Below are 11,675 nucleotides of genomic sequence, written 5' to 3'. Positions count from 1 at the left end.
CACATAGTTGACCGCGGTTCATGTCCCGGACCCGGTGGCTTAAAACTCACGCCGGGTGCGTGTGCGAGCGTGCCCAAGATCCCAAGAGGAGAATGGAGAAGGGATTACGGCGTGACCATCCCCTCTGTGGGGCGATTTCTCGCTTTCTGTCTCTATGTCTCTGTCTGTCTGGCGAGCGCCCGCGCCCTTCTAAATAAATAAATAAATAAATAAATAAATAAATAAATAACCAGGTCGTCCCAACGCCTGCCACATCACAGGCCTTTCATAGCTATTTAGGAAACACACCTGCTGGGGATGCGTGTTTAAGTATGAGTCAAACACTGGACCATGGTTTCCTCTTATTTCTTGACTACTAAGAGAATATTGCAGCGGGCTCACCGCCCAGCGTGTACTTCCTTGAAGCTCACCCAGGTCCTGCCTCCTGCTCCCACAAATCCCCAGAACGATGGTCAACTGTCTTGAAAGCAGTGAGCGTGGATTGTTATACTGTATTTACGAACTTTTCAAAGTGTAGAGGTGTATTTTCCCCTGGATTAAAAATGCGTTTGACCAACTGCGCGTAGTTACCAGGAGACTGGGACCCTGTGCGGTTTGATCCTTTCCCATTCCTCGCTTGTACCTCTCTCTCTCTCACACACACACACACACACACACACACACACACACACACACTAATGTCGCAGTATTTCCGGTGCAGGAGGCGTTCCATGTGGCTAAAATGGCATTCAGACATTTCAAGATCCGCGTGAGGAAGTCGCTGACGCCGACTTACGCGGGCTCCAATGACTTTGAGAACGCAGTAATGGATTACATCATTTGTCACCTGGACCTGTACGACTCCCAGAGCAGTGTCAATGTGAGTGTCTTGTCCCTGCCACACTGATTCGCTGCTGTCATGCTCGGTGAGAGCTGGCCGCTCAGGAATTCCTCGCGCGGCCACTGCTGCTTCCCTGCAGTGCAGGAGACCCAAGGACCAGCCTTCAGCCCCTCTGGCTCCAGCCATCACAGCATTTCTTCTTTAAACATCTTATTGGAGGAAAATGTTGAGCTTCGTAGTTCTAGCCTACAAATGCACTGTTGAGTGGGGAAAAAGAATATCATAGATCTTGAAAAAAAGAATTATTTATTTAATTTTATGATCATTATTATTACTTTTTAAATTTGCTACAGGGCACATGCACCCACCAGAGAGAGACAGAGAAAGAGGGAAAGTGAGAAAGCATGTTGCTAGGTCCAGGAATTGAACCATGATTGGCCATGTGGGAGTCCAGCACCTTAACCACCACGCCACCACTGGCCCTAAGAACATATAGATCTTAAGAGCAAAGACTTCAGGAAAGATCTGTGCAGATTCGCATCCTGACTCTGCCGCTTACTGACTGTGTGGCCTTACACATTTATGTAACCTTTCCGGTCTTTAGCTTTCTACTCTAAATGAGGACAGTGGCCATTGCAGTGTAGAGCTATCGGGAGGATAAAATGGCAGAGAGAAGGTAATTTGCTTAGCATGAGTCTTGGCACATAGTAGATGCTCTGTAAAAGCAAGCTGTTGTAATGGTTTTTATTACAGATTTTGAACAGTTCTGAGTTCTATGTTGACACCTTATACTCCTGCCCAGGATGGAAGAATAAGGAAATTTAAAGACCTCGGAAGGTTTTCTCCTTTACTGTTTCCGAGGGGCTCTCTTGGCCTTTAGTGTGTCGTTTGTCCTCTTGGGTCATCATCTTTCCTGTGTCCCTATTAATGAGTGACCCCATCTTTCTCCGTTCAGGCCAGCCACTGTTTTTCTGGTTTCTGGTGCTTTCTCTCATGTTCTTCGCCCGCCTCCCCTCGGGCATACGATACGTAGGATGTCCGGGCTTCTCGTGATGGGCTGGTAACAAGGGGTCCCGTCTTTTGTTTTTCAGGATGTGGTCCGAGCCATGAATGTCAACCCCAAGATTTCATTCCCCCCTGAAGTGGACTTCTGTGTGCTCAGCGACTTTATCCAGGAGATCTGCTGCATTGCTTTTGCCATGCAGGCTCTAGAGCCACCCCTAGACATCGCCTTTGGGGCGGATGGGGAAATTTTTAACGATTGCAAGTAAGAGACACAGCAGAAGCTCCTGGGCTTCCTGGCCCTGCCCCTCCTCCTCTGCCCTGCAGGCAGGGCCCCATGCTGGGTCATTTCCTCTTGAACACATTGATCTTTGGGGAGAGCGGAGGAGTACTCCAAGCCTGTCTGGAACATTTTAAAAGAAAGGTGCTTTGGGCCAGCAGATGGTGTAGCAGTTATGTTGCTAGACTGCCACGTGGCTGACAGGGGTTCAAGTCCTGGATCCGATGACTTGAAACTCATGCTGGGTATGTGTGTGTGTGCCCAAAATCCCAAGAGGAGAATGGAGGAGAAGGGATTGCGGCATGGCTATCCCCCCGGGGGATGATTTCTCACTGTCTCTCTGTCTCTGTCTGTCTCTGGTGAGTGCATACACCCTAAGGCAAAAACCTCTACCAAAAAAAAAAAAAAAAGAAAGAAAGAAAGGTGCTTTATAAATGAAATGATTTCTAGTGCATTATTTAAGCCAAGTTTCTCCAAGGTGGTGTGTGAATCACCCACATTAATAACTCAAGGTACTTGTTGGAAATGTAGATTCCTGGGTCATATTCCATGGTCTTTTATGTCCAGGGTGAGGCTTAGGTATGTACAGTTTAGCAAGCACCCACAAATGCTCTCCATCTTTTGTCTAGGACCATTAAACATCTACCAAGTTTTACACAGTAAATAATTCCCTGATAAATGAGAGGAAATGAAATTTTAACCTTTGTAACATTTTATTGAAATAACTTCATGATGTCTTAGGATATAGCTGGAGTTTATCTGGAAAGAGACCAAGCTTGTGGGTAAGGATGCAGGCTTTGACCTTAAGCTGTCTGAGTTCGAATCCCGGCTCCATTGCTTCTTGGCTATATCATCTTGGGCATGTTCCTTAGTTTCTTCTCATGGAGGAAATGATCATTTCTACTCCCTCGGGCTGCAGGTTCGTTTAGATAATTCAGGAAAGCACGTAGGGCACTAGCTGGCATGTAGTGAGTGCTCAGGAAGTAGTAGTTCTGGATTTTTGATTTGATTTTTTTTTTTAAGAACTACTTTATTTAACCTTATTTATTTATTTTAATTTGACCAGAGAGGGACAGAGTGAGAGAGAGAGAAAATGAAAAAGCAAGCCACCAGGTCCGGGACTTAAACCGCAGTCAGCCATGTGGGAGTCCAGCACCCTTAACCACCATGCCACCTGCCGGCCCCTTAGCTCTGGGATTTTGTTCAGGCCGTAGGGTTACGGGTTGGTGGTGCCCTCCATCTGTGCCCGCTTGTTGATGCGGGAGACCATATCCCTTTCTTTCATTTACACAAATCCCACCAACAACCGGCTTTCGGGTGGCCATACTCATTCCCTGCGTGCCATGGAAGAGCTAGATTTTAGAGCACTACCTCAGCTGGGTCCCCTAGTGCCCTTACAGAGCATTTTGTCTTCATCTGTTTCCTTTCATTCCTTTCTCTTGTAAAGGATGGCGAGGACCGCTCAGGAACATCCCCTGTCCTAATTTCTAGCATCGGCACATTTTACTGTTCTCTGTGGGGCCTCTGCTTCCATCCTGTAGCCAGGGGGAACGTGCTGGTTTGGGGGCATTCTGTGGCCCCCACACCTGGGCTGCTGAGCCGTGAACTGGAATTCCTAGCAGCTTGGAATCTCACAGAACAGATTGAATCCCTTTCACCCTGGCAGCCCTTCACATGTCTGAAAGCAGCTACAGGCGATTCTTGGCTTAGCACGGACCACTCAGCGTTCGACTCTGCCAAGGTGTCAGTGATGGGCGTTCGGTAGGAGCCGTACCAGGGTACCCAGACAGCCATTCTGGTTTCCATTTCCAGCGCAGTGTTAAATCCGTTACACGAGATGATCGAGAGCTTATTATGAACCAGGCCTTGTGTTAGGTGACGTCCTGCTGCAGGCTGGTCTCCGTGTTCTGAGCATATTTCAGGTAGGCTGAGAGTTCTGGGCGTGTTAAGCTAGGATGTTTGGTGTGTTAGGTGCATTTTCAGACTATGGTGGGCTTATTGGAACATAACCCTACTGTAAGTAGAGGAATACCTGTACTCAAATCCTCCTTCTCTGGCCTCATGGCTTTAGTAAATTTTTTTTTTCTTTTTTTTAAGTTTGCTATAGGGTGCATGTGCTCACTAGGGGGAGAAAGAGAGAGAAAAAGTGAGAAATCATCCCCCCAGGCAAATGACCGTACTGTAATCCCCTCTCTTCTATTCTCTTGGGATTTGGGGCACACATGCACATGTGCCACTGTGTTTTTTTCTTTCTTTTTTTTTCATAGACCACAGATTAGTTTATTTTTAACACCCTTCGTGTCATGAATTCACAGGGACTAGGTTCCAGTAGCTCAGGCTCCTTTCCATGGGTTCTCACACAGTGGCTTCTCTGGGTGGAGCAGGCTGGCGCTTCAGTTGAATCCAGGTCCCTTTCTCTTCGGCTTCCTTCTTTTTCTGCTCATTTTCCTTCAACGTTTTAGGAAGCTGTCTCTGCTCTTAGAATGCTTCATATGCTCAATACGCACATTTATTCTCTTGGCAAGAATCTTGCCCTTAACTTGTCTGTTCAGGACAATGCCAACAGCGTGCTGGGTAACATTGTAGACTCCCCCAGTGTTGCCATGGTCACATTTGAGGGGCATTCCTTTGTGGACAGTACCCATCCCCTGATGTCTACACTATCACCTTTCTTGTAGATTCTCATATATGTTGCCAAAGGAACCGCTCATGTTTTCTAAAAGGCCTAGAGAACATACATCGGGTGCCTCTCCTCTTTCCCGCTGTGTCTGTCAGTTTGGTGAATTACTGGAAGATGGCGGTTCCGGCCAAAAGGCGCCAGTGTATTTTTCAAGCTGCCGGAGCCAGGACTCAAACCGTGCTGTTGGCCATGTGGGATCCAGCCACCTTAACCACCATGCCACTGGCTGGCCCCAAGATATTGATGTTTTTAAAAAATTAGATTTGACATTCTGTGCCCTTTTAACATTCCTTTGAAAGAAAGTGTTCACAGCTAAGTGTCAGCCTGCGGTTGGAACCGACCGGCCTCCAGGGACCAAGCCTCTTCACCCATCTGTCGCTCTGTGAGCTCAGCCAGTCCGCAGCAGCTTGCCTGCCTTCCTTCTCGCCCTGCAACACCGTCGGTTCGTTCTGAGTCCAACCAACACCCGCCATTATATTTTCCGTGTGCTGTCGCTACGCCATCTGTCTCCTCGACTTGTGCGATGAACCAGTAGTTCATCGGGAAGGTCATGATGTATTGTTCTAGGTTTTTCTATGCAAAAATGTGTCATGACTTTCCCAGTAACTCAGTACTTTTCAGACGCCACTGCCGGACCTCACGTGTATCCACTTGGCCTTGTATCTTATCAGCTTCAACTTATTGTCCAGCCTGCTGAGTTATTTTTTGGCTAGTCATCTGTTCTTTTCTTTTTTAAATGACCCACCCTCCACCTTTCACATGTTTTCTGTATTTCACGCAAGTCGTTGACGAACATATCGGCCAATGATAGGACCGTGCAAGCTCTCTTAACATCTTTCTCCAGGTGCTCTTCGGTCAGTTTCTGACCCACCTGTTTAAGTTAACTATCCACCTGCATTTCTTTCACTGTGCACACAGACATGTGAGAAATCTTACAGGAAACCTTATGGTACTTCACATCGTCTCTGTCTCTTGAGTTTTTCTGCCATAGGGCGGGCGCCACCACACCCCTGTCTCTTGAGTTTTTCTGAACTGCAGCTCAGAAGTCCCAAGAAGAGAAAGAATAAGATTGGTCTGGCATGACTTGGTTTAGTGAGTTCATGCTGAGGCCTAGTGTCACTGGTTAAGTCTACGCCCATCACTCTCTCTCTCTGCTTTTTTTTTTTTTTTTTTTTTAAATTTAATTTAATTTTTTTTTAATAATTTCCCATAGGGTATGTGTTTTTGCCAGAGAGAGACAGAGAAAGGTAAAGTGAGAAGTCACCCCTTGGGGGGATGGTCATGCTTCGTTAATCCCTTTTCCTCCTCCATTCTCTTCTTGAGATTTTGGGCATGCACACACATGCACCCAGTGTGATTTTCAAGCTGCTAGTCTGGGACTTGAACTGCAGTTGACCAGTACCTTAACCACCATGCCACATGCTGGCCCCATCTCTTTCTCTTTTTTTAAAGCCTATTTATTTCTTTCTTAAGAGAGAGAGTTGGGGGGCACCCTCACAGGGCCTCTGTGCCGTGATCCCACCCCAGCCTCAAGTAGGCTGGACCATGCGCTTGGGGATGTTCACAGCCCTAGCGGGTACAGGGAGGTCTTGGGGAACCGAGGACCTGTCTACGTGAGCTTGGTTGTGTTGCTGCTGCTTCACCATCTGGCTCTGACCATCTCGCTAAGACCAGAATCGGGATCCACAGTAAGAAGTGAACAGAGCTGATGCCCCCTGGCCATGCGGCCTGGCTGCTCACCGTCTCTTTCTCGCCCTCTGCTGCTCACGCAGGTACCGCCGCAGCTACGACTCGGATTTCACCGCTCCCTTGGTCTTCTACCACGTGTGGCCCGCTCTCATGGAGAACGACTGTGTCATTATGAAGGGAGAAGCTGTCACCAGGAGAGGGGCTTTTGTACGGTGGCCTTGCATAGTGACAGTTCATCCCAAGTGTTTGATTCACAAGTTCGAGAACATTTATAAACCCAAAGATTCTATAAAAGAAGTGTATAAAGAGTTGTTTGATATGACTTCATGCAAAGGAGAGGAAAGCTGTGGCCCGGGAAAGAATAGATTCTTTTCTCTGATTCTAACATGATTCTCCATAATGTCCTGACAGTAACTTCTGTGCTGCTTTATTTATAAGATGGAACTCATTGTAGCTGCCGCCTCCATCTTAGAGAGATGATTATATTTTAAGGGCAAATCCTCTGAACTCATCTTGCTGTAAGCATTTAAAAGCGATTAAAGTTTAGGAAATAATTTGGGAAATTTTACTGGTGGCTCTCCATTTTGGGAAACTATGACAGTGCCTGGTTTTTCTCTCCTTCGTATGATCTATAAGGAGGGGAGGGATGAAGGAAAAAAACAGAGGAAGTGAGGGGAGGAGCCACTCAGTTTGGGACAATGCTCCGTAGACACATTGGCTATCGAATGGCTGGAGACATGTTAAGTAACGGAGTAGCCCTCCCAGTGGAGCATTGAGCACGTGCGTGTGCGAGTGTGTGCGTGTGTTGTAGTGGGGGGTGGAGCTGGTGGCCACAAGTGTGTGGATTTCTGTATTGATCATGTGTCGTTTCCACCCCTGTCTGTCCTTGCAATAGCTAAGTAAATTCTGAAGTGAAGTCGTCAGTGCGGAGCAAAGTCACCCTCTGCTGGTCTCTACCCCTGTTCTCTTCGAACCGGAGAACAGGGCAAATGCCTCATGGCAGCTCCACGCACATTTAGAGGAGAAGTTGATTCTCAAAGAACCTTAGAAGAGGGTTTTAAAGTTTAAAAATCCCATTGCGATGAGTAGCATCTCAATAAAATGGGTCGTGCTACAGAAGTTGAGCCCCCAAACCACACGTGCTCTCAGGGACCAACTCAGAACACGTGCTTGCCCCTCAGCCATCACTCTGTTATAAACCTCCCAACTGCAATGCCGATTGGAAGGGAGGGCGAAGACCTGGCCACTGCCCAAATGTTCTCCATCAAATAGCAACTGCTGTGTAGCTGGCTCCTCCGCCATCAAGACCGTCACCAGCATCTGCCCAAGCTTTAATCTGAAAGTGATAGTTCAAGGAAGGACTTGAGAAAGAAGAGTTGAATGCAGGGAAAAGTGTAGAAGGATTTTACTAGTGAAGTCTCATTTTATGGACATAACTTATTTGTTCATCTCGTTCATAAGTGGACAGTAATAGTTTTCATTTATTCATTCGCTTCACTCATGATATTCATTCAAGAGTTAGTTGTGACCCTTTGGCTAAGGACTTAGTAATGAAGAAAAGAAAGCCCCTCCCACAAGGAGCTAACACTCTCCAACTGCAAAGCAAATGTGTAGTCAAAGACAAACAAAAAAACAAAACAACCACATGAAACAACCACCAGCACCAAGGGCTTGCGCTAGGGGGTCCTCAGCCAAGTCATGATGCATTTTTGCAAACGTAGGAAAATACATCATGACTTTTCCAATGACCCAGTAGTAGAATGTCCCTGGGTTCACTGTAATAGGATTTCATTTGAGAAGAACCCAGAGTTATTGCCGAGTGTTGGGAAGCTCTAGGAGTTGGAAGATGTGTGGTCCGTGTGATGATCAGTCAAGGGCAAGTGTAATCATGTCAGGAAAACCTCTTGTTCTGCGGGGTATGCATATTGACGTAGCCGCATTTGTCTTTTGCAAGCTCTTCGCTCTCGCTCTCTCTCTCTCTAGTGGAATTCGGTGCGATCTGTAAGCCGATGTCGAAGCAGGAGCCTAAGTCCAGTTTACCCTCGTAGCCGTATTGGTTTAAGCACGGTACGTGTCTTTCAAATGATTTTTACACAGAACTCCCCCGGCTGGTCAATGTCTTTGCTTTGTTGCCTAGAAGAGAGGTGACTTTAAGTCTACAGGTTGAAAGAGAACCTGTTGCAATAACGTTAACCTCAAATTGTTTTTCTTACCTCTCTGTGCTAAGGGATTTAGCTTTCTATGGGCCATCAGAAAAGTCATGACACACTTTGGCTTAGAAAAAACAGAAAAATAGGGCATGACTTTTCTGATGACCAAATAGAAAGCAGGAATAACACACTTTACTTGTTTCCTAGTTTTATTTTGATATTTGACATGGATTGTTACAGGTTAGACAGTTTTGCAAACAGAGAATGAAATACCGCAGTCAGCTGATCTGGGCACAGGTCTGTGAGTCTGCTAGAGATTATTATTATTTTAAGATCTATTTATTTAGTTCTTCCATTAGAGAAAGACACACAGAGATATAGAGAAACAGGCACTCTCAAAGAGTTCTTACGCTGCAATCCACTGTCAGAAGCAGCTAGTCCAGATCATGGGTACCCTCGTGTGTGACAGCTATACAGGGAGGTCTCAGGGCTCAAACCAAGGACCTTCTGGTGTGGGTCGATCTGCATTACCACTATGCCGCCATCTGGCTTCCTGTAGAAATTATTGTTATGAGTTCTGAGAAGCTGTTCGAGTGGTCTGGACTTCAATATTTTATGCCTTTATAAAGGGCATTGGAAATATTAATTTGTTCCTAACTTTGAAGTGGGGAGAAATAAGGTTCGTTTCTTTGTATATTAGTTCTTGGAGAGCTTACTAATACTCGGTCAAAGAAAAAAAAATAACAGCAAAAACATCACTGAAAACTATGGAGACAACATCCCTGAAAACATAATTTTGACTTACCACGGGTTTATTTATTCAACAAATAATAGTCAGTGTGTTTTGCATACAGGGCTGGATCAAGACATGCGAACGCCAGGGAGGCTAGCATTTGCCGCTCCATCAAAGAAAAGGGTTTTAAACGTTTGTTCAGCCTCGTTTTAGGAGAGAGAGTGGTGGGGAAGGAGAAAGTTAAAAAGTGAAATTCAGAAAGTGATTCTTGGGACCAGCAGGGGGTTAAGGCGCTGGACTCCCCCATGGCTGGCTGTATGTAGCTCAAGTCTCGGACTTGGTGGCTTGCTTTCTCACTTCCCTCTCTCTCTGATTGTGTGCATATGCCCTATAGCAAATTAAAAAGTAATAACAGTAATAAATAAAAAGTAAATGAATAATTGTAAAGAAAGAAATAGATAGAAATGATTCTTTTCTGACTACCCCTAGCCTTCATTACTAGGGCAGGGTTTTGGACACAAGAGCTCGCTTACATAAAGGATGGCTGGATACTCTATCATCATTTTAGCTTTAATTACTCAGATGTTACTGGGTTGTCAGAAAAGTCATGACATATTTTTTCTGTGTTTTTCTGTGCAAAAGTAGGTCAGGACTTTTCCAAGGACCCAAATATAATATAATAATTTCTGGACAGCGTTGACTGTCATATGGCTGCTCCCAGGCCATCGAACTCAGCTTTTGGTCCATAATATAATGTAAACTAAGGTGAGTGTCCATTTACTTTAAGAAGTATGAAAGGAACCACAGTGGTCAACCTTACGGGGAAAAATTCATAATTCTACAAATGCCTTAGGGAACTACTGAGCTGGTTTTAGGGAAATCAAAAACAGAAAAGCTGCATCCTTTGAGCGCCAACTGTCTGCTCTGTAATTCATGTTACGCTTTGATTTCTTCCAGTTGTCTCGAAGTCGGAGCCCTTCTCCAATAAGATGTGGATTGCCAAGTAAGTAAGACAGCTTCCTGGAACTCTTTCTGGAAGTCGCATTGTGCGGGAATAGCTTTTCCCTCCTCCTCATGCCTTTTGTTTCCGGGCCCCTGACTGATGGTACCTTTGCGGGGTTACCTAGGAGGAGCCTCTTCCAGACCAGAGAGGTTTATTGCTGGGAGCCCAGGTTAACCATCCCACTTCCATTTAAGTGCTTCCGAGAGAAAATCCAGGGAAGTGACTGTAACAACGAGCTGCTTCTTTTCCTCTGCAGGGTTTTAAAAGCGCCGGACCTGTTCCTGTGTCACCGTCCACAGTGACGGCCAGCCCCCGCAGCACCTTCGTCCTCCGCTGTGTCTGCCTCAGATCTCACTTACGATAATGTGAAAGGCAATTCTGTGTATCACACCGCACAGAGAGTTAAACGTTTTGGCTTCAGCACGTTTGTAACTTTAGATATATTGCATTTTATTTTATTTTTTAGACACGGATTCCATTAATTCCATAAAAATGATTGCCTAGGTGTTTAGGATCCTATTCATTTGAAGCAAAGTCCATGACAAAGGTTCAGGATTGGCACCCCGAGATACAGGGCTTTTTCTTAGCAACTAGCCGGGCACACTAGAATGTCTTTCCTGTGCTGAGTTCAGAAGCAAAGACAAGCCACTGTCGTTTCCAGTCCGTTTAGCTCGTAATCTTGATTTTCATGGTGTCATCGTTGGTAGCTTTACCTTGAAACCAGCGGTGGGGGTTTTCGTTTCTTCTGAAGGTTTGGAAGACAGCCCTAGGCTCAGGTTGAGGGGCTCACACCGTAGCCGTGATGGAAGGCTACAGTAGAAGATGGGGATTCGTGAGCAGAGAGGAAGCGGCTTGCTTCTCTGGTCTTCCTCTGAGGGTTCAGTGTGGTTTAGTGAGTCCCGAAGTCCAAGCTGCCTTGTTGAGACTTTCTTACTTGCTAGATGTGGGGCAGTGATAGGATTAGAAAGCCAGCTTTGAGAAAAATGGAATTCTTTTTGTTTACCTCCTGAGATGTTCCATACTTTTGTTTTAGTTTTATGTTTTCTTTTTTTTTTTAAGTTTGTTATAGGGTATGTGTGCTCACTGACAGAGATGGGGGGTAGAGAGAGAGAGAAAGTGAGAAATCACCCTCCAGAGGAGATGGCTATGCCACAATCCCTTCTGCTCCGTTCTCCTCTCAGGATTTTGGGCACGCATCCACAAGTGCGCAGCATGAGTTCCAAGCCACCAGGTCTGGCATACGAACCATAAAGTCAGCCATGTGGGATCAACCACCTTAACCTCCAGGCCACCGGCTGACGCTGTTTCATACTGTTTA

The 11,675-nt window shown here is 45.9% G+C and overlaps 1 protein-coding gene across 1 annotated transcript in view; it reads left to right on the top strand.

Moving 5' to 3' along the window:
• Positions 1 to 11,368, top strand: part of SPATA18 (spermatogenesis associated 18) — a 53,171-nt gene extending 41,803 nt beyond the window's left edge. Inside the window, exons 9-14 of the mRNA XM_006164380.3 lie at positions 701 to 859; positions 1,912 to 2,087; positions 6,555 to 6,678; positions 8,455 to 8,538; positions 10,312 to 10,357; positions 10,614 to 11,368. Coding sequence (XP_006164442.1) covers positions 701 to 859; positions 1,912 to 2,087; positions 6,555 to 6,678; positions 8,455 to 8,538; positions 10,312 to 10,357; positions 10,614 to 10,621 — 597 coding nt within the window. The 3' untranslated portion in view covers positions 10,622 to 11,368. The remainder of the gene's footprint in view (positions 1 to 700; positions 860 to 1,911; positions 2,088 to 6,554; positions 6,679 to 8,454; positions 8,539 to 10,311; positions 10,358 to 10,613) is intronic.
• The last annotated feature ends 307 nt before the right edge of the window (positions 11,369 to 11,675 follow it).

This window comes from Tupaia chinensis, unplaced genomic scaffold, assembly GCF_000334495.1.
Source record: "Tupaia chinensis unplaced genomic scaffold, TupChi_1.0 Scaffold143615_1, whole genome shotgun sequence".
NCBI lineage: Eukaryota > Metazoa > Chordata > Mammalia > Scandentia > Tupaiidae > Tupaia > Tupaia belangeri.
Note: the sequence above shows the minus strand (reverse complement) of the source record. Positions and strands in the feature narration are given on the sequence as shown.